Raw genomic sequence first — 24,514 nt, forward strand, 5'->3', positions numbered from 1 at the left:
GGAATCACCACTACATCATACCTGACAAGTGGCATCTAGCCTCTGCTTGAACCTACTAGTTCCCAAGGCAGCCCACTCCATTTTGAGATTGCTCCCATGGTTAGCAAATTTTCCTTGTATCAAGTCAAAATTTCCTTCTTTGCCATTTCCACCCATTGCTCATGGTTAAGTAGAACATGCTTCATTTCTTGTCCACATGGCACACCTTTAGATGCAGCACTTAAACACAACTAACATGTCTCACTAGAGTCTTCTCTTCTCCAGGCTAAATATGTACAGTTTCTTTGACTGATCCTCATATGTCATGGACTCAAGGCCTTTTACCTTTTCTGGTGGCCCTCTTAATACTCCATTTCTCTTCTCAATGCTTTTCCTCAACTGTGGTGGCCAGAACTGAACACAGTACTCCTGAGGTCGTCTGACCAAGGTAGAATACAAAACAGCTATTCATTCCTAGTTCCTGGACGCTATGTTAGAGAAGCAATGGAAAGAGGGAATGGGAGATATGGACATCCAAAAGAAAGTTGTTAAGTAAAAGACAGACAAGATTAGGCAGATACCATACTTACAGAATTGCAGAGGAAATGGGCAGAATTGATAGGACAAAGAACAGTAGATAAAGATCATTATGAAACAAGGAAGGCCAAACTGGGAGGTATGGAAAACAAACAAACAAACACAACCATTATTCCCATTTGTCCCTATCCAGATCCTCCTTATCATCTCTAGACTACTGTTGTAGCCTAACAACTAGTGTATCTGATTTTGATCTCTCTCACCCATTCTTTCTACAGACTGCAACAGAATAACAATAATAGAATTATATATTATAAAGCACTTCATAATTCATAACTAACTTTTATTATCTTAAAAACATTTAAAAATTTTTTATTATCTTAACTGATCATCACACCAACCTTGTGAATTAGTTAGGGGGTACATTATTGCTACCATTTTAGAGATAAGAAAATTGAGTATCAGAGAAGTAAGTTGCTAAAGCTAATATGGTTAGTCAGTGTCAGAACCAGTACTGCCCAAATTCACATGATTAGTAAGTAGTAGAGGCCAGGAAGAGAAATTAAGTCTTTTTACCCACTTTAGTGGGTAGAAAAAGGGGCATGTGAACTTAGTACCCTGATAGCAAGAATAATTAGCTAAAATAGGAAAACAGAAAACAACACTTCCATCACCCCCGATCTCCCATTGGCCCCAACCCAATTCAGTTGAAGTCCTCCTTAACTTTGTCCCATCTCACTCCTCCCATTCATTAGGCCCTATTATCTATGGCTTCCTTCCCCAATGTCTACCACCGTCCTTCACTCAAATAAATTTGTTTTTAAAAGTTTATTTGAGCATACCTCACTTTTTGTTTGCTTAAGATGTGGTGTTTGCTCGAGTGCCAGAACTGATAGCTATGGCTCTGCTACAGGCACCAAGATTTTGGGGATTTTCTCTCATGTGTAATGTTTTGTAGTAAGTCATCATGGTATTTTGGTTTGAAACTAAAAAGTTAAAAAAACCCACCTAGCACTTAAAATGGGAAACAAGCTTATTCTATTATTCTATTCAGGTCATTAAAATTTTAATTTATATTTTAAGAACAAAATATGCCAAAAGTGCTTCTCTTGTTTTCTTTTTGGAATGAAGAATTTTAAAATTATAAAAGGAAAAGTGGATTCAAATAACACAAAATATATGTTAACTATAAACTGAATGAAATTATAATTATATAAATCATAGAAAAGTAATTTAAGAAATCCCAAAATGAAATAAAAGAATGTTGACACAAAAATCATGTTTGTTTCTCAAATAGCATACATAATAAGTCTCACCTATAACTATTAAATTGGTTGCTCTATGGGAGAGTACAGTTTTTAGAAGGGGACAGATGGGAATAGATAGAATCATACAGCAGATGGTGATAGCCTTGGCCTGGGGCTCATCAAAGAAATGTTGAGTGCCAGCTTGACAATAGCTGGGGAGACCAAAGTTTTGACTATGCAGGACACTTAATAAATGGAATATACAACATTAGGTGCTACGCTAGGTCAAGACCCAGAGGCCAAGGCTACAAAGCTTCAACAGGAGGGTAGTGAGTAAAAAGGACAGGGAGCATACTTGGCATGTGAACAGTCTGAAATCTATAAAGTACAAATTAGATACTGCCAACCTGGAAGGCCCATGTTAGGCAATAAGGCCCACTATACTTCAAATGTACCTGTGGTATAGTCTAGCCTTGACTTACCTCTCATGCTGTTCAGGGTAAACTTCAGGCAGGCTGACCTACTTAGTGGTCCTCAAAATAGCCATGCTTGTACTTATTTCTATGTCTTTGTTCATGCTCTTTCTCATGGCCATCCTTTCTCTCTTCACTTCCTCCTTTTAATCCTGCATTATCTGAATCCTACTTGTCCTTCAGGTCCCAACCGAAGTCCTATCTCTTCTATGATCCCTTCTGACAATTCCATCTTACATGGATCTGGTCTTTAATGTAATGTATGGTTACCAAAATGTTTTAACAACTTTTTTTTCACAAACTAGATAGGAATTTCTCTGAGGTTAAAGTGTGGGTCATATATTTGACATTCTCTACAGCATCTAAGTATTATGCTGAACACACATCAGATGGTCAACACATATTTGCAAAACAGAACTTGGAGATAAAAGAAATTTCATAGAGAAATGAAAGGATAAAATAGGAGCAGTAATAAAAGTAAATTATTTGCTCATGGTCACAACCTAATATATGTCAGAGGCAGGCCTTGGATCCAATTCCTTAGGACTCTCAGATAAGCCCTTTATACATTAAGCAACAATGTCTTCTCATAATATAATTAAGATCAACAAATATGAGGAATGTACAAAAGTCCGTAAAGAGCTGGTAAAAACATGTTAAGTGAAGAAAGCAAAACTTGAAGGACAAAATATACAGCACATATAAGTCATAGCAATGTACAGCCCCTGTAAAAAAGGTAATTATGGACATTGTTTGTTGAAATTAATTTATTCAAATGTAAATTGGTATAAAGTTAATTTAATTGGTTTTGTTGATGTCTAAAGTTGTTCAAAACAAACAATATACAACCATAGAAACATATCTCATACATCTGCTCCCATCATTTGTACCCCTCTCATTTTCTCAAACATGTTGATGTGCACAATGTTTTTGTCCTTTTGTTTGCACTTCTGGTACCCCATTCCAATCACAGATTCTTAGAGCACAGGAATACATTGAGAAGCTGATGAACAATCCCTACTTCCAAAGAGATCAAAACAATCAAATGAATACTTATTTATCTACACACCTACTGTGTATGAGTCCTCATTGTAAGTAAGTTTTTCTAAGGAAATACTATACAAAATGACACTATATTCTGTTCATGCTTAGATTTCTGGGGCAGCCTGGATGCTCCTCATGATCTGATAGCAAGTATATCTAGGTTTTATTTTTAACATTTGCTTTTAAAACTTTGGGTTCCAAATTTTCTCCCTTCTTCCCTCCCCACCCACCCTCACTGAGAAGGCAAGCAACTCGATACAGGTTATACATGTGTAGTCATGCAAAACACTTCCATAGTAGTCATGTTGTGAAAAACTAGGTATATTTCCCTTAATCCTATTCCACACCCCATTTATTCTATTTTTCTTTTGACCCTGTCCCTCCTTATAAGTTTTTGCTTCTGATTACCCCCTACAGCTAGATTTTAAGCCATGACCATGGTCCATCATTCATCATACCTGTTGCCCCAAAAGGCAGTCAGCCGGGATGTTCCAGAACTTCCTGAGACACCTTCAAATGTGATAACAACCCCCCCCACCCCAGTTTCCATAGTCCTTTGGAAGTGTAAAGTTGTACATATTTGCCTCAAAGAAACAATGGCACCTTCCTTCTACCAGCATCATGATTGCCCATCTCAACCAGCTCCTAAGACATCCATCTGCAATCTTTTCCTAACCCTTAGGTTTTCAGTGAAAGAAGGGAGACAGAAAGGTTGCCTAGGTTCTCTGACTAGGCCGAAGTTCTTTATCAAGGGAAGTGTTCAAATGAAGGTTGAATTAACATTTGTTAGCAGAGTTAGTCAGGTATGATTTGAACCATCTTGTCCCTAAGGTTCATTTCAACTGTGAGCTTCTGTGAAGTAGGGGAGATGTAGGAACATGGTCCCAATCCTAGAATACATCCTTTTCCCCTTCTCATATAATTGGGATTTTTGTGGGGGGGGGGGAGAGGGGAAATGACTATAATATTGTGTGATGCCTCTGCTACTCCACTTCTCCTTTCACTTTCAGATAGGGGAGGAATGAAGCAGATACTCCTACAGGTGCTTTAGGCTTGCACAGTGACAATCCTGAGGGAGACAAAGTGACAGGCTTTTAAGTAAGTGAATATGGACAATGCATTATTTAATGGTTTTAACTCGACTTTGAAGGATGTGGGAGACAGATATTCCTTCTTTTCAGATAATAAAACAGAAACAATTTAGGGAAAACAATTCACCCACAATCAAGAGATGTTTGATGATGAAGTCCCTTGATTTTTAGTCTAGCGCCCCATCCACCAGAAAAATCAACACAATGCAGGCAGTGATGCTAAGAGATGAAGAGCAAACAGACTGGGGAAGAGGAAAGCTGTGACACACTATGGAAACACTTTTGATAAAAAGAAAAATTAAGCTATTCCCAGGGTCTCTGGCAGCTGTTCTAATGATCACCTGGGGGTCTTATTGCTTCTGAACAAGATAATTCAAAGCCAAGTGAAAATATGACATTATGTTTCAGTTCTGTATGTCATACTTGGAAAAGCTAACAAAGAAAGCAGGGAAAAGAGCTGTCAGAAATACAGGACACATGGCACCAGGCAGAAAGTATTATGTGTGGAATAGGCTTTCAAAAGGAACAAGAATAGCTATAACGCTGAATACATTTAAAAGGGAGTTGGCAGGAGCTATCTAATGGGTGGATGCACCCCATGGTGTTCTTCTTTCCCTGAACATCCATCCCTGTGAATGACAATTTCCTCCTGCCAACCACCACCAGAAAACTCACCCTTGAATTCCATGTGGAACGCCCCGCTGTTAATGGGTCAGCCTTCCATGGTGCTTATAACCACAATGTTTTGAAATTTGATATGGGTTTACATAAAGTGAATGTACAATGATCCAAGACTGAGACCAAAAGTAACCTTGGATGAAAAGAGATCAGATTCCTGAACAGTTGGAGAGGAAGTAGCTAGTTGAAAACATCCAACTAAGCTAGTTATTTTGCAAAACTGCTAATAATCCTTTTTTTTTATGATATTCTTTATAGCTACAGTGTAAGGCAGGGGGCCATTACTATTGTCACCATCAAGTGAAGAGCACAGGCCTTGCCTACTGAGCTTCTGTGGCTGGGTTAATGACAAGTCTTTGGTCAAGAACACAAAAAACACGCCATGAAGGGAGGGCACACTCAAGAGTCAAGGTCAGTAACATGGAACATAAGGTCTGGCATAAATCTGATGTGGCAAAAAGGAAATGAGATCACAAAAAGAAAAGGCCAGATGGGTGAAGGGAAACACCATAGTTCAAGCTCAAATGCCCTTTTCTGTCTTGGCATCTTTGATCATACTGTCCTCTAGTGCATGGCATGTAGTCTTCCTATGTTTCAACCTGCTAAAATTCCATTCTTTCAAGGCCCAGATTAAATGTCACTTCTACCATAAGGTTTTCCCTGTTCTTCTCAGCCAGAAGTAGTCTTTCCCTCACATCTCTTTTTCCACATTCTTTGTATTCTTCTCCTACATACTTATACAATATACATATTTAATATGTATACTGTATTATAGTTATTTGTTTTTGTGTCTTATCTTTCCTATATAATTAACACCTAGAAATGATGGATAACAATAATAGCTATCATTTATATATCATTTTTTTTCATTTGCTTCTTACAATAACCCTGTTAGGTAGGTGCTACTGTCATCCCCATTTTACAGATGAATAAACAGGAGCTGAGAGAGATTAAGTCACTTGCTCAGGTCACACAATTAAGAATCAGAGGCCAGATTTGAACTCGGGTCTTTCTTACTGATTCTGAGTCCAGCATTCTATACTACCTTGCTGCCTCAGTACAAAGTAGATATATAATAAATGTTGACTTGAATTATTTGAAATAAAGTAAGGCCTAAAAACATTGTCATCAGAGAGATTTACGGAGTGCTTAAATTTCTAGATATGTTTAATGACGTCTCCTTCTTATACTGTGACTTGATTCTAGCTAGCAATCTAACCTCAATTGGTTCTGCCCACATATTTTCCCCCGTAATCCTGACAAAGCCTCTACATAGTAGATATTCAATAAGTATTATCAGTTCAATTGAACTGAATTAATATCCTTACTTTTCATATGAGGACATTAAATAAGATAAGTAGCAAACATTAAAGTCCAACAATTAGTCAGGTACTCTTGGGATTAAATCTCTGGATGGGGAGGATGGCAGAGCCAAGATGGCAGAATAAAATAGGAACTCACCTGAACTCTCCCAAATTCACCTCCAAACAACTATAAAATAATAAATGAATTTTGGAGTGGCAGAACCAACAAAAGGATGGGGTAAAATAATTTTCTAGCCCAAGACAACTTAAAAGGTCTGAAGAAAAGTTCTGTCTCACTCATGTAAAATGGGAGTGCAGTCAAGCACAGGTGGCATCTGGGCAAGCCAGCAACAGGTTGCATCCCAACAAACCAGCAGCAAGGCCCTGACTCTCAGGACTGGCCAGCAGTGAGGCCCCACAAATCTGGAGCAGGACATCAGTGAGGCCCAATGCCTCTGGCACAAGACGCTTGGGACAGTGCTCCCTCCACCCCAAGAGCAGAGCCCAAATTTAACATACAGTTAAGTCATGAAATTTATAAAAATGAGCAAAAAAAGACATGGAAGATCAAAACACAAAGTCAGAAGAGGACAGCAATTTCAAAACACTTAGACGCAAAGTCTCAAACAAAAATGTAAATTGGTCTGAAGCCCAAAAGAACTCTAAGAAGAGGTCAAAAAGGATTTTTAAAAAATCAAGAGATGTAGAAGAAATATTGGAAAAAGAAATGAGAATGATGTACGAGAATCATGAAAAAAGTCAATAACTTATTAAACGAAGCATTAAAACATTGGAAAAAGATGTACAAAAATTCACTGAAGAAAACAAGTTTGTAAAAAGTAGAATTGGCTGAATGAAAAAGGAGATATAAAAACTCACTGAAGAAAAATAATTCCTTAAAAATTAGAATCAGACAATGGAATCCATTGACTCCACAAGACATCAAGAAATTATAAAACACAGTCAAAAGGATGAAAATATAGAAGAGAATGTGTAATATTTCATTTAAAAAACAACTGACTTGGAAAATGGATTTAGGAGAGAGGTAATTTGAAAATTATTGGGCTACCTGAAAGCCATAATCAAAGAGAAGTCTGGACATCATACTTCAAGAAATTACCAAGGAAAACTGCCCTGGTATCCAAGAACCAGAGGGTAAAATAGAAATTAAAAGAATCCAACAATCATTTCCTGAAAGAAAGTCCAAAAGGAAAACTCCCAGGAATATTATAGCCAAATTCCAGAGCTCCCAGGTCAAAGAGAAAATATTGCAAGCAGCCAGAAAGAAACAATTCCAATATCATGGAGCCACAGTTAGAATTACACAGGAGTTAGCAACTTCTACATTACAGGATCAGAGGGCTTGGAATATGACAATTCAGAAGGCAAAGGATCCAGGATTATAACCAAGAATCACCTACCCAATGAAACTGAGCATAATTCTTCAGGGGGAAAAATGGGTTTTCAATGAAATAGAGGACTTTCAAGAATTCCTGATGAAGAGATCAGAGTTGATGAATCTTCAAATACATGATTAAAGGTAAATAGGAAAGAGAAAACATAAGGGATTCAATAAGGTTAAACTGTTTACATTCCTACATGGGAAGATAATACCTATAACTCTAAAGAACTTTATCACTATTAGTGCAGTTAGAAGGAGTATACATAGACTGAGGGTGTGGGTGTACGTTGAATTTGATGAGATGATATCCAAAAAACAAAATTAAGGAGTGAGAAAGAGATAGAATGGGGAAAATTATCTCACATGTAGAGGAGGAAAAGTGGAGGCAGTGCTTGAATCTTACCCTCATCGGAATTGGCTCAAAGAGGGAAAAACATCCACACTCAGTTGGGTATGGAACTCTATCTTGCCCTATAAGGAAGCAGGAGAGAGGTAGAATAAGGGAAGTGGGGGGAACTCATAGAAGGGAGGCAGACTGAAGAAGGTGGTGGTCAGAAGCAAAACACTTCTAAGGAGGGACAGGGTGAAAGGAGAGAGAGAGAAATATAAACAAGGTAAAATAGGATGCAGGAAAACACAGTAATCATAATTCTGAATGTGAATGGGATGAACTCACCCACAAAACAGAAGAGTTGAATAGCAAAGTAGATTAAAAACCAGAATCTTACAATATGTTGTTTACAAGAGACATGTCAGAAGCAGAGAGGTACAGCAAGCAAAGATAAAAAGCTTGAGCAGATCTATTATGCTTCAGTTGAAGTTAAAAATTTACACACCAAAGGTAGCAATCATGATGCTCAGATAAAGTAAAAGCAAAAATACATCTAATTTGAAAAGATAAGGAAGGAAATTACATCTTGCTAAAAAGTACCACAGACAATGAAGTAATATTAATACTAAATATATATGCACCAAATGGTATAGTATCCAAATTTTTAAAGAAGTGAAATGATTTACAGGAGGAAATAGACAGTGAAACTATATTAGTGGAGACTTCAGCTTTCCCCTCTCAGAACTAGATAAATTTAATCAAAAAATAAGAAAGAAGTTAAGGAGGTAAATAGAATTTTGAAAAAATTAGACATGATAGACCTCTGGAGAAAACTGAATGGGAATAGAAAGAAATATATCTTTTTCTCAGTGGTACATGGCACCTACACAAAAACTGGCTATGTATTAGGGCATAAAAATCTTATAACCAAATGCAAAAAAGCAGAAATATTAAATACATCCTTTTCAGATCATAATGGAATAAAAATTACAATCAATAAAGGGCTATGGAAACGTAGAATAAAAGTTAATTGGAAACTAAATAATCCAATCCTGAAGATTTAGAGGGTCAAAGAACAGATCATAGAAACAATCAATAATTTCACTAAAGAGAATGAGAACAATGATACAACATATCAAAATTGACGGGATGCAGCCAAAGCAATACTTAGGAAAGCATTATATCTCTAAATGCTTACATTAATAAAATAAAGAATACATCAAAGAATTGGGCATGCAACTAAAATAAGCAGAAAAAGAAGAAATTAAAAATTTCCAATTAAACACCAAATTGAAAATCCTGAAAAACAAAGGAGAGATCAATAAAATCAAAAGAAAGTCACTGAATTAATAAATGAAATGAATTGGCTGATTTGCATTTTTTAAAAAAAGAAAGAAGAAAACCAAATTACCAGCATCAAAAATGAAAAGAATGAATTCACCACCAATAAAGAGGAAATTAAAGCAATTTTCAGGAGCTATTTTGTCCAATTATATGTCAATAAATCTGACAATCTAGGAGAAATGGATGAATATTCACAAAAATATGAACTGCCCAAATAAACAAAAGAAGAAATAGAAAACTTAAAATAACCCAATTTTAGAAAAAGAAATTGAACAAGCCATAAACAAACTGTAAGAAAAAATCTCCAGGGCCAGATGGATTCACAAGTGAATTCTACCAAACATTTAAAAGACAATTAACTCCAATACTATATAAACTTTTGGAAAAATAGGCAAAGAAGTTCTACCAAATTTCTTTTATGACACAAATATGGTGCTGAAGCCTAAACCACGAAGAGCCAAAACAGAGAAAGAAAACTATGGACCAATTCTTTTTAATGAATATCAATACAAAAAAAATTTAAATAAAATACTACCAAGGAGAGTATAGCAATATATCACAAGGATCATGCACTATGACCAAGTGGGATCTATAGCAGGAATGCAGGGCTGGTTCAATATTAGGAAAATGATCAGCACAATTCACCTTATCAATAACAAAACCAACAGAAATCATATGATTATCTCAATAGATGCAGAAAAGGCTTTGACAAAATACAATACCCATTCCTATTAAAAACACTAGAGAGCATAGGAATAAAGGGAGCCTTCCTTAAAATGATAAGTAATATCTATCTAAAACCATCAGTAAGCACTATCTGTAATGGGGATAAGCTAGAAGCTTCCTGATAAGACCAGGGGTAAAATAAGGATGTCCACTATCACCACTATTATTCAATATCATACTAAAAATACTAGTTATAGGAATAAGAGGGAAAAAAGAAATGGAAGGAATTAGAATACACAATGAGGAAACAAAACTAGCACTCTTTGCAGATGACATGACGGTACACTTACAGAATCCTAGAGAATCAACTAAAAAACTACTTGAAATAATTAACAACTTTAGCAAAGTTGCAGGATAGAAAATAAATCCATATAAACGCATCATCATTTATATAAATCACCAACAAAGTCCAGGAGGAAGAAACAGAAAGAGAAATTCCATTTAAAATGACTGTGGACAATACAAAACACTAGGGATATAAATATAAAACTACATGCCAAGACAATTATACAAACACAATTACAAAACACTTCTCACACAAATAAAATCAAATCTAAACAAGTGGAAAAATATCACTGGTAGGCCAATCCAATATAATGAAAAATGACAATTCTACCTAAATTAAACTACTTACTTAGTGCCATACCAAACTACCAAAAATTATTTTATATTGCTAGAAAAAATAATAAAATTCATCTGGAAGAACCAAAACTCATTAAGAATATCAAGAGAATCAATGAAAAAAAGGTGCAAGTAGGTGTCCTAGCCATACCAGATCTCAAGCTATATTATCAAGTGGTAATCATCAAAATAATCTGGTACTAGCTAAGAAATAGAGTGCAATAGATTAGGTACACAATGCACAGTGGTAATTGACCATGGTAGTCTAGTGTTTGATAAACCCAAAGACCTAGGCTTTTGGGACAAGAACTCACTATTTTACAAAAAACCATTGCAAAAATTGGAAAACATTATGGCAGAAACTAGGTATAGCCTAGCATCTTACACTTATACGAAGATAAAGTCATAATGGGAACATGATTTAACATAAGGGGTGTTAGTATAAGCAAATTAGGGGAGCATGGAAAATTTTACCTGTCAGATTTATGGATAAGGGAAGAATTTATGACCAAACAAGAGGCAGAGAGCATTATGGGATACAAAATGGATAATTTTGATTATATTAAATTAAAAAGATTTTGTACAAAGAAAACCAATGTAACCAAGATTAGAAGGAAAGCAGAAAAGTGGGAAATAATCTTTACAGCATCTCTCACAAATGCTTCATTTCTCAAGAATATGGAGAATAAAGTCAAATTTATAAGAATATAAGTGATTCCCCAATTGATAATTGGTCAAAGGATATGAATGGGTAGTTTTCAGATGAAGAAATCAAAGCTATCTATAGAGTTATGAAAACAATGTTCTAAATTACTATTGATTAGAGAAATGCAAATTAAAAAAAACTCTGAGGTACTACCTTAGGTCACTTAATATGACAGAGAAGGAAAATGCTAAATGTGGAGAGGATGTGGGAAAATTGGGACACTAATGCACTGCTGGTGGAATTGCGAACTGATCCAACCATTCTGGAGAGCAATTTGGAACTATGCCCAAAGGACTTATAAAAACTGTGCATACCTTTTGATGCAGCAATATCACTACTAGGTCTGTATCCCAAAGAGATTAAAAAAGAGAGAGAGAGAAGGACAGAGAAAAAAGAGCCTATTTCTATAAATATATTCATAACCAGCTCTTTTTGTTGTGGCAAAAAATTAATTGAGGGGATGGCCACTAATTAGGGAATGGCTGAATAAGTTGTGGTATATGATTGTGATGAAATACTATTGTACTATATGAAATGATGAGCAGGATGATTTCAGAAAAACCTGGAAAGAATTATATGAACTGATGTAAAGTGAAGTGAGAAGAACCAGGAGAATATTGTACACAATAACAGAATAACAGTAATATTTTACAATGATCAACCATGAATGACTTAGCTATTCTCAGCAATACAATGATCCAAGACAGTTCCAAAAGACTCATGATGAAAAATGTTATCCACCTCCAGAGAAAGAACTGGTGAAGTCTGGATGCAGATCCAAGCATACCATTTTTCACCTTTTTTTTTTTTGCAGCTTCTTTTTTTGGGGGAGGGGGGGCTTGTGCTTTCTCTCACAACACAACTAATATGGAAATATTTTTTCATGATTACACATGTATAGCCTATATCAAATTGCTTACTGTCTCAGAGAGACAGGAGGCTAGGGAGGGATGGAGAGAATTGGGAACTCAAAACAAAATTTTGTTTACTAATTTATTTTGAATTGTCAACAATCACTTCCATAAGTTTTTGAGTTTTAAATTTTTCTCCCCCTCCCTCCACACCTTCCTCCTCAAGACAGCACACAATCTGATATAGGGTATACATGTACATTCCTATTAAACATATTTTCACATTAATGATGTTGTAAGTAAGAATAGGAGGAACCACCAGAAAGAGGAAACAAAATACAACAGAAGATAAAAAACAGCAAACAGTATGCTTCCATCTGCATTCAAACTCCATAGTTCTTTCTTCTGTGTGGACAGCATTTTCCATCATGAGGCCTTTGGAGATGTCTTAGATTCTTGTATTGCTGAGAAGGGTTAAGTTTCTCAATATTAGTCATCACACAATGTGGCTGTTATTGTGTACAATGTTCTCCTGGTTCTGCTCACTTCACTCAGCATCAGACCATACAAGTCTTTCCAGGTTTTTTTGAAGTCAGCCTGTTCATCATTTCCTATAGCTCAATAGTATTCCATTACATTCATATACCACAACTTGTTCAGCCATTCCCCAACTGATGAGCATCCTCTCAATTTCCAATTCTTTGCCACCAAAAAGCTGCTATAAATATTTTTTGTACATGTGAGTCCTTTTCCCATTTGTATGATCTCTCTGGGATATAGCCCTAGAAGTGCTATTGCTGGGTCAAAGGGTATGCACATTTTTATAGCCCTTTGGGCGCAGTTCCAAATTACTCTCTAAAATGTTTGGATCATTTCACAACTTCACCAACAATGCATTAGTGTTCCAATTTTCCCACATCTTCTACAACATTTATCATTTTCCTGTTTTGTCATCTTGGCCAATCTGATAGGTGTGATGTGGTATCTCAGAGTTGTTTTGATTTGCATTTCTCTAATTAATAGTGATTTAGAGCATTTTTTCATATGACTATAGATAGCTTTAATTTCTTCATCTGAGAACTGCCTGTTCATATCCTTTGACCATTTATCAACTGGGGAATCAAAACTTTTAAAAAGAACATTAAAATGGTTTTTATATGTAATTAGGAAAAATAAAATATTAAATATATGTAAATATATTAAAATATAAAATATTAAAAAAAATCTCTGGGATTTTACTTTCTAGCCCATTGCTTATTATTCAATAAATTTCAAATTATCTATGTGCTCACTGATGTGGGTACTCTCTACAGTAACATGATCATAATTAATCCATTTTTGTCTATGCTACATGACGTACATCTATGTCCTCTCATAAATCCATCACAGGAGTCCACTCAACATTCTGAGAGCCTTCCTTGAATTCTCTTGACATTAAACAGAAACCAAAGGAGCATAAAGTCTGTTTAACAATTATTTTTCCCTATCACTATGTGATTGATCCATCTTTTTTCCTGGCCATCCGTTTCTCTGATGTCATCTTTTATGCTGCTCCTTCTAAGTAATTCCTCATTTGTATTGTGTTGTAGCCTATTCACACCTATTTCCTCCATTGCCCTCAGCTTCAGTTCTTTAGAGACTACTGACTTCATCACCCGCAACCAAACAACATAAAAGGAAGAACAATAAAAAAAAGCTAGATCTTTGCTTCTGAGTAAACTGTAGGGTAATAAAAAGAGCTATACAATTTTATTTTTTTTGGTAATCATCTTTTTTTGTTATACTATGTTAATGAAATGCTTGTTTTATTCCATAAATTAAAAATAAAGTAAATAAAACATTTTTTGAAAAAAAAAAAAAGACTTGGGAACTGTGTGATCAGTTCAATGACCAACCATGATTACAGAAGACTCATGATGAAACATATTACTCACTTTTATGACAAAGAAGTGACAGATACAGAGTGCTGATTGAAACAGATTTTTTTGGGGAGCCAGGCATGACTAATACTAGAATTTGTTTTGCTTGACTCTTCATGTTTCCAACAGAGGCTGTTTTTCCTTCTTTATTAATGAGGATGAAGAATTGGGGGAGGTAGGAAGGAAAAAATAATTTTCTAAAGGCAATCCAGTTCACTGCCCTCCTGCAAAAAGTCATCAGTTTACATAATGAGAATAAAATGTTATGTTTACTTTTTTTTAGATATAACTGAAAAGATAATTCTAATTCATGGAGTGTCTGCAAAGTATTTACTTATTAACAGAAGACTATTATAAAGCAGTTCAGTAATGATGTTTGAAATAACAATGGAAAGGAAAGGAGTTCTAATTTTTCAAAAGTAACACTGACTTTCAATTATCTTCATAAAGATTATTCTGGTGAAATTTAAAATTACAAGCTAGTTTCCTTTAGCTACCTAGCACACATCTGGGATTCCTTCCCTACTATCCACTTTGGGGAACAAATTAATTTCATAACTAATTCAGACTAAGCAAAATATAACTTAAGGTAGAAGGGGGAAATTGTAAAAATCATTTTCCAAAGCATATATATAGGATAAATGGTGTCTGTACTGCCTTCGGAAAAATGAATGTTAAAAATATCTCATTTATTTAACATTTTAGAGTTTATAAAGCACTTTCCTACAACTGTATGAATTTAGAATAAGAAGATTTAATTGCAGAAGGGACTTTCTAGAGATTATCTAGACTAAACCCTCTTGGTTTACAGATGAAGAGCTAATGCTGACAGAAGTTGATTTGCCCAAGATGACAGCGGCAGAGGCAGAATTTCAAACTAAGTTCAGATGCAGAAAGGTTAAGTCATACAGATACCTTAGGAGTCACAGCCAGGGAGATAGCATGGTCAAGTAGAAAGATCTAGTAGCAAAGGGATGAGTTTAAGCTCCAGCTTTCCCATCAAGAATTACAATGACTAATTGTGGGACGCAGGGAAGTTATTCAACCTTTCTGGGCCTTTATTTCTTTATCTGTGAAATGAAAGGGTTGGGCTAAAAGACTTCTAGGAGCTCGAAAAGTCTATGTTTCTTTGACTTACCTAATGTCATACAGCTAATCATGACATTTCTATAACTGTCGGGTCTGCAAAGAGCTTTATAGACATCATCTATCTCATAAGCCCTTGAGGAAGGATTCAAGATCTCATTTCTGGGCTTTAAAGTCCTGTGGCTCTTTTCACTGTTCTAGGCTGTCTAGTTCAAAGGTGTAAAATTCATCCCTTCCAGCCCTCACAGCCTTCATGGTCCTTAAATTCCCTAGTGCCAGCAAATCAGATTAAAATGTAATTGGGAAATGTTTAACAGAATACATGAAAATACAATACAACCTATAAGATGTTAATTTGTGGTTTTCTAAGTCAATAAGCAGCTTGCAGGGATCTGTTTCTATTTGAATTTGATACCATTGGTCTAGCTCAGTATCACAATTTCACAGCTTACCCTAAAAAATACAACAAGCTCCCTTTGCCTATGATTGGGAGAGACAGAGCACGTATTTGGCCTGAAGAATGGCCCAACTCTAGTGTATAACTTCAAAATAAAAACTTTAGTTACTTTTCCTTTCTCTTATAGATCTAGACAAGAAGGATCAACCTGATTATTTACCATTTCTTATACCCTAAGGAATTACATAAAGAGGGAATAACTCATCTAAGGAAAAAAATCTGGATCAGCATATATGATAAGGACAAAGACAAATATATCTGATCACAACACACACACACACATACCATCTGATCCCCAAACTGTGAATCACAGAAGTAGCACTTAAGCTATACAGCCTGACAATGGAAGGTTAACAGTCTAACCTTGAGACAGCAATCTGTCTGTAAGTGTATTTGTCTTTTGCGGGGTACCATCAAAAATTCATAGCCACTAGAATGAACAGAAACAGCTAAGTATTTTCAAACCTGTTAGTATACATGCTATTAGTCCTTTTTTTTTTTTTGCTAGTGGCAAAATGATACTTACTGTGTACAAGGAAACAAAAATCTTTCCACATCAGCAGCAAGGTGAGCTTTGTAAAGCCTTCGGCATCATACTCCACCACTCCTCTAAGAAATGAAAATATATATAACAATCAGAACAAAGTGTAAAGGACTTGGGACCACATGAAAGATTAAATTAATGCTTTTAAATTATTAAACCAACTATACTCTTACTTTTCCAAAATTCACTTTAATATACTAAATTTCACACTGATACTTTCATTACAAAGGGAGTTCCTGAACTTGTGTTCTAGTAAGCGACTGGATAATAGCAAATTAAACACATCATACTAAATGCTAGTACATTTGTACAGAAACAATTAAATTTAGCTTATTTAGTCAAGGTGGTGAGTACATATATTTGTACATCTTTTCTTTTATGGAGGAGCCAGCCAGGACTATCGAAGTCTCTATTATAATGACTTTCCTTGAGATCTATGCAGCCACCTGACACTGTGGCCTACACACCTGCACGCACATACTCAAGCACATACACAAATAATTAAAAAGTTATTTTTACAAAAGAATACATGATAAATTTGCATAAGTAGTTTTGCTTAAAAAGAGATTAAAAGCAGGCCACATATCCTCTAAAGTCTACTTAAAATTTCACTACTGGCATGAAGGTTTTCCTAGCACTTGTAGCATGAAATGACTACTCCCTCCTTTGGACTTCTCTTAACAATCTTCTATTAAGCACTTATGTGCTAGGCATTATGCTAAGCACTGAGGATATAATAACAAAAATGAAAGGAGTGCACTTTCTATCATACTTCATTTTAAGTTGTTCATTCGCAGATGTATATACATATATATATATATATATATTATATATAATATATATATATATTTTTTTGACAGCAGGAATCATGTCTTGTTCTTCTTGGTATCTTATCCTTCTTCAGTGTCTAGGAAAGTATCTTGTACACAGCAGGTGCTCAGCAAATGCTAGCTGAATGAATGAATGAATGGATAAATGAAAGGAAAGCAAAATTTTAAGTAAAGGAAAACTTACGTTCCAAAGTGACTCAAGAAAGCTGCAATGTATTCTCTTCTTTTATGATATCCCTGAATGACGTACTGTACCTGAAAAAGAAAAAAGAAGCAAAAGTGAAATAAAATAAGTAACACTTTCCCATTATAAGTCTCCCTGCTATCAGTGAACAACAGTCCACTGAAAAAAATACTTAGTTCTGAACTTTTCCTGCTGTGCAGTCAAAGATGATCTCTAATTACCCTTTCCAGCTCTAAATTTCTCTAATTCTGGGGTCAGTTATTAGTAGACATTGCTTTTTAAGAATGAAACACATTCTTTATCGTGCCTTTACTGTGGAGGCAACAGAGAGATAAAGAGCAAAAAATTTTTCTTCTATTGGCCAATATATAAGATTTCCATGGCTAAAGCTTATGCTAAATTATTTGAAGTAACATTGATAAAATCAGAACTGATAGTTATGTTGTACCCTCAAAAAGTAAAACAATTCTATTTATAAAATAGGGTTTGTGGCAATTTATAAAAAACACTGCTTACTTTGCAGGCTTAATGTAGGATCAAAAATGTTATTTTGGGAAAAGAAAACAGATGATAAGTTTGCTTAAGTGGTTTTGTTTAAAAAAGGGAAGAAAACAGCTCTGTGTACTTGATTTTAAAAACAGAAAATCATTTTAATAGAAACCCACAACAAAACTGGCTATAAAGAGATTCCAGTATAATTATGGAAATTCATTTGAAGACATTGTTTCTAAAAGCTGCCATGTACTGTCCTCGTTTGTGAAAAGCTAAGGAAAAATAATTTAAAAAGACAAGTAAAATTAATGAAATGGAACCAGATAAGAAAAACTGACTGATTCTTGTGTTTCTGGGAAAATAGTCTTATAATTTTTTGAGTAAAAAGTGTGACTAGAAATTAATCTTAATTGGAAAGCTTTAAAAAGGCCTTTATTCTCAGTTCTTGGAGGCCAAATCTGCATTTTTCTATATAACACAGTGACACAAATTTGAGGCAAGGCATCTGAGTGCAAATTTGAATTTTGTCCCCACATCAATTTTCTAGTAGGAATGAAGGCAATGGGTACTGGGCTTAATTAGAACTAATCATGCCATGAGAATTAAACCCCAAGAGTAGATGCCAGTCCCACAGATGCCAAATCTGAGTTATGCTGACATTCAAAAAAAACCACTCAAATCTTTGAGATATTATTGTCCTTAAGAAGTGTTTTCTATTTAGAGATGGTCTATCTTTTGAATGACAAAAGAAATCCAAAGGTCTACTTTCAAAGCCAATGAGAAAAATTCATCAACAGCAATTCAATAAGAGCAAAGAAGAAATTAACACTTTGGACAATCTGATAAATTGAATCACAATTAATGTAGAATAAAAAGTGAATCTGACATTTGTATGCAGATTAATTATTCTGATCTTACAGAAAAATGTAATGAAGAGACATTAATATTTATGTTCTTAAAATGATAGTACACAGTTAGATACCATGTTTAATCATTACAACAAAGTATTGATTATCTGCCTACGTAATAAAGGCCTACTGATGTAGATAGAGAGAATGAGTTAAGCTCTTTGGGGAACACTATTGCCCCTACCCCTGGATAGAAAAGAACTGCTTTCAGACTTCTTGTAGATAATTGGATAAAAACAGTGGATTTTTATTGGAAAAAAATGGATACATGTAAAACATGAGGACAAAACAGTAAAAATTCAGGTAGATATATTTGGGAATCAAAGAGCAGACATTAGAGAAGTAAAAGAAAAGCATAAAGAAGAGGTTTTGTGCAAAAAATGTCAGTTGGAAATTAGCAGTGAACATTGGATAGTGGTGAAAAGCCCCAAAAATGAAGACCTAGGGATATAAATAACCCTGATGAAATGAGGAAGATCTCTGAATTATGAAATTTAAAAAAGGTCAAGATCTGGTGAGAATTACACAATGTGGTCATGATTTGCAGCTCAGTGGTAAATGAAAACAGGAGATGGCAACAACAAAATGAAAGAGAACTGGATAACCAAGTCTGCAGAGGAGAAGAAAGTAGTATCAAAGGGTAAATGCCTGCTCACGAGAAGAGGATAGATGCTCATGAAGTATAGTTACAATTAACAAAAGACAGTGAAGAAAAACCTGAACTGGAAAGATGGGAGAAGGCTGAGGCGTCTTGAGGGCTAGCAAGGTGGGGGAGAAACAGAGTCCCCTAGAGAGTAGTTCACAAGACAGAAGAGGAAGTGGTATTCACTTACCTTGTTGGTTAGTAGCTGGCATACTTGGGGAACATAATCAATTAGACATCCTCCTCCTGGAAAAGCTGGGATGTGAAGAGCTGAGGAACCTCCAAGAGCACTGAAAAGATAAGTACATCAGATACTTCATTTGTCTTGGAACTCAAGCTATTTTAAAAATGATATCCTAAAGACGACTCCTTTGATTATCCCTCAAAGCACCAACTGCTTCAAGATATGAGTCCCACTGTACTGTGGAATTTCTCATCTCTCTTTTTTTTTTTACCCAAATAGGAATTACAGCAATATTTGTAAATCATAACTATGAACTTGTCTTTGTCACACAATAATACAAAGTTTCAATTTTAAAGGGCATTAATAAATATCTTAACAATATTTAAACTGTACGTTTTATTGAAACATTCTGCTTTTCTTTAGAAGGGCCTGACAGCAATGAGTTCACAGAAGGCATTCAAAGAACACTTGTTACATTGAATTGAGTTGAACTGAGACAATGTAGCATCATGGAGCAATGGACTAAGAACTAGAAGACTGTTTATCACTTAATAACCCTATGACTTTGGACAAATTACTAAATTTCCTGTCATTAGTTTACTCATATAAATATAAGCAACTGAAAAAATCAGCATTTTCCAAACTAACCTGGGCACAGAACACTAAGGGGTTTAAACTCATTTGGACACAGAACAGTAAGGGGTTTGAAGTACATTGGTCTAATTCATAAATATCAGCCTACGGTCCTGAGCATGTGGAATACCTTCTGAGATAAAGGGAACCTGGAGAAACTTTGGGGCAAAATAGAAAAAGTTCAGTCTATTTTATTTTCATACATAAACTGAATGTGTAATATGCCTTTTTAGAAACAATTGCTTTGTTTAGTAGTTAGAGCTGAGTTCTTAACCTAAGGTTTGTGAATGTTTTTAAAGTGTTTTGATAACTGTTACTTCAATATAAATGATTCCTTGGTAATTCTATATATTTTATTTTATGCATTATTTTTTTTTCCTGAAAATGAGTCCATATGCATTACCAAACTGCCAAAGGGGTCCATAACACAAAAGGCTAAGAACTCCTTATTTGGAGAGTGAAACATCACCAACATTGACATTTCACAAAAGACCACTATTTAAAGTGAATACAATACATTTGATGGAAGTCTGGGGCAGTGGACTAGATGATATATAAGATTCTCATTCTATATGCTTAGGATTCATAAAGTTAGGTGGCCAGAACATTTATATATAAAATAATTACAGAAATATTTATTTAGAACAGTGAATAATTCATTTATGCTATATTTCACTACCCTTTAACCACTACATGGTTTTTAATTCAATTAAATTCAATAATTTATATTTTTATAATTTATAATTTATATATTTATATCAAGTGTCTATCTACTATGTTCTAGGCTGCACTATGCTAGGGGATATGAATATAAAGACATGAAGTCCTTGACCTCAAGGAGCTTCTATTTTATTGGAAATGAGATAATTGTATTTACACACCTAACTGGAAGAAATGACAAAACGACTAATGCAGAATTATACCAGCAATGAAATTAACAGAAACATTTGCCGCTGAAAACTTTCTTTGAGAGAAAAAGAAATTCAGAATTTCTTCTAATAGGAGAATTTCAATATGTCATTCACGAACATGAGCTTTAAACATTTTTGAATGGTTTTTGACTCTCAAACCAGGTTTCATGATTGGGAGTTAATACAATGTGCTACTAAAATAATGATAGTCTTATCACATTCCTCAACACATTTCTGACTTTTAAAAATGAATCTTCACATTTTAGCTAATAATGACTTGTTCATAGTACATAGAAGAGGTTTAGGAGAGGATGACGAATTGAACAAGGAAACATTTTTTAATAACTTATTCTTGTGACAAGCTCTTTTATAACAAGGTGTCTCCCATTCATACATCAAGATAACTTAGGATTCTTTGGAAGATGTAGCAGCAAAACTAATCTTTTTTGTCTCCCTCTGACAATAAGTATCACTAAGAGGCATAAAACATCTCTGTGCATGGTGAGGTCCTCCAGAAGGTCTTATTTGCAGATGGCATTGTGCTAATTGCATTAAGCCCCAAGATGCTGCAGAGATCTGCTGAAAGAGATCTTTAATAACTTGAAAGAATATGGCTTGTTCATACACACAGGAAAGACCAAATAGATGAAGATTTCAATATGCATAGTTGGGATAGTGAATACAGTTGGACAAGAGTTGGGCACAATTGAAAAGGTGAAAGATAACAGGCTGGCTTGCTTTTGGGAAACTGAAAAATTCTTTTACTGAATTCAAGTTATCCATGAAAGCAAAGGCCCATCTTTTCAATTAAACATTTTATTAGTCTTGCTATATATATGTGACACCTGAAATACTACTGTCTCCAATGAACTAAAGATGAGCATCATATAGAGGATGACGCAGAGGTATATGGTAGGTGTGAGCAAGCTACAATATATTATAAATAAAGAACTCTGAAGGAGTAAAAGGCAGTATCACGAATTGCATGACAGAAAGAGAAAGTGAGCTGGTCTCCTGACAAGAGGGAAGAATGATAGAGGAATAACCAGAGTGCTCCAATGATACCCTGGTGATGTTAGGAGAAAGAATGGAGAACCTCCAGTATTTTAGGTGGGCTACCTATGGTGAATTTTTGGGAGAATGTGGACAATAATTGCACAAGGAAAAGCAGGCATGAATGGATTACCATCTACGTTGTTGGAGGGAACTCCTGAATTTGTGAGATCACAGATTCATTTGAATATTTGAGTATTTTTTGTTCACATATCAGAAAACATACCATTTTGTTATATGTGATAATTATAAGACAGTTTTTGAATCGTTCCAAATTCATGAATCATTAAGCTTCATATAGAAGCATAAATGTCAATACTTTAAAGATCTGCAACTGTTTTGGATGGGTAATTCTTCCACTGATGCATATCAAGACCCTTTGGGGACTTAATGGATATGGCCTCTGTGAGCTGCTGTAGCCAAATAAATTCATGACCCTGAAGCTAATCTGTTGATTAAGTCTCTCCAAATTTAGGAAGGATGATCTTCTGAAGATACACATAAATGGCTATTTCTAGGCTCATACTCAAAGCTTTTCCATCTTGGTAAGAACTGTCAATATTTGCACTCGATTGGCATAGCCTTTGGGAACCCAGGAACATCTACATACTACCATGGAGCATTGCAATAGGCTTTGGCATAGGATATTACATAGAGCTATGAATAAATTATTTTGAAAAGTACAGCTACTACTCAAAACTTGAACACTAAATACTTGAACATAATGAATACTAGTATACTCTAGTCTCTATATGACTAAAATAATGTCAGGACGCAGGTAAGGCCAACTTAACAGAGCAACATTTGTTATAACAAAATTCTAGTACAATAAAATAATTTGGATATCTCCTTGGAATTATCTGTAATGGGATATGAACTATTTTGAATATTTTGGGTTGTCTATAATCACTGGGTGAACTACATATAAACCACTAAAATATCTTCTGATCTTAAGTAATTCTCTAAATCTAAGAATCTTTGCCATTGCTTAGATGATATTATATTACTCTGAAATAATAAGCCTTCTCTCATCAGTACCAATGGAAAGAAGCAATGATACAGAAAAGACAAAAGAACTGATGTTAGACATTGTGGGGTATTTGAAAGAGCCATGAATTTGAAATCCAAGGACTTGTGTTTGAATCCTATTTCTAATACTTACAACTGCATAAACCAATGCAAGTTACTTTACCTCCTCGGGTCTCATCTGTAAAATAATCTTTCCAGTTCCTTTCAGCTCTAAAACATATAATAACAGCTACCTTTCACAGTCAGGAGAGAACAAACAAGGGATAGAATAGACCACAAATGATAAAATATACAACTGCAATTATATAAAATTAATAGCTTCTGCATGAAGAAATCAATATAGCTAGGAAAAGAAGCGAAACTCAGTTGGGGGAAAAACCACTCTGCATCAAATATCTTTGATAAAGTTCTGATAACTAAGACACATAGATATTAACAAGAGTCCTTCCCCAAATAGATAAGAACTTGATCAAATAATATGAACAAAGTTTTCAAAAGAATTATAAATTATTAATATCCTTATAAAAGATTGCTCCAAATCACTAATAAGAGAAATGAAAATTAAAAGAATTCTGAAGCTTCATCTCACATTCAGAAATTGGCAAAGATGACAAACCATGGAAATCGTCAATGTTGGAGGAGTTATGGGAAGAAAGGCACACTAATATGCTAGTGGCAGAGCTGTGAAATGGCCCAAACATTCTGGAAAATCATTTACAATTATGTAAAAAAGAGTTAATGATTATTCCTGGCCTTTGAATCAGACATCTCTCACTCTTAGGCAAATATCCCAAGGAGGGAGGAGAAGAAAGAGGGGAAAAAGAGATAGAGAGGGAGAGAGAGATAGCATGCCATATATTCCAGCAGAAATTTTTGACATAGCAAAAAACTTGAAACAAAGCAAATGTCCATAGACTACAAAATGACTAAATAAAATTTGGCATGTGAATATAATAGAATATTTTGTGCCATAAGTAATGATAAATATGAAGAATTCGGAGAAATGTGGAAATCCATATGAAATGATACAGAAAGGACAGCCAAGAAAATATAAACAATGATTCTAACAATGTAAATTAAAAGAACCAGATATAATTTAACTCTACATCCTTACAGTGACCAATCTTGGCCCCAGAAAAGAAATGAAGATATATACCACCCTTCTGTTGTTGAGGGAAGGGAACTGAGTGTGGAATGTCACATATTTTGTCAAATGTGACAAAAGTATCAGTTTTCCTTTATTAAAAGAGAAAACTTAGTGAGTGAGAAGGGGGAGAAGATACATCTAAAAATGATTGTGATATAAA

At 34.9% G+C, this 24,514-nt stretch overlaps 1 protein-coding gene across 1 annotated transcript in view; it reads right to left on the reverse strand.

Moving 5' to 3' along the window:
* The window catches only part of BABAM2 (BRISC and BRCA1 A complex member 2), a 588,974-nt gene that overhangs the window by 119,106 nt on the left and 445,354 nt on the right, over window positions 1-24,514 (reverse strand). Inside the window, exons 8-10 of the mRNA XM_020983778.2 lie at window positions 19,588-19,687; window positions 17,355-17,425; window positions 16,323-16,405 (exon numbers count right to left, since the gene is read on the reverse strand). Of these exons, the coding sequence (XP_020839437.1) occupies window positions 16,323-16,405; window positions 17,355-17,425; window positions 19,588-19,687 (254 nt within the window). The remainder of the gene's footprint in view (window positions 1-16,322; window positions 16,406-17,354; window positions 17,426-19,587; window positions 19,688-24,514) is intronic.

This window comes from Phascolarctos cinereus, unplaced genomic scaffold, assembly GCF_003287225.1.
Source record: "Phascolarctos cinereus isolate Bilbo 61053 unplaced genomic scaffold, phaCin_HiC Scaffold_2;HRSCAF=192, whole genome shotgun sequence".
NCBI lineage: Eukaryota > Metazoa > Chordata > Mammalia > Diprotodontia > Phascolarctidae > Phascolarctos > Phascolarctos cinereus.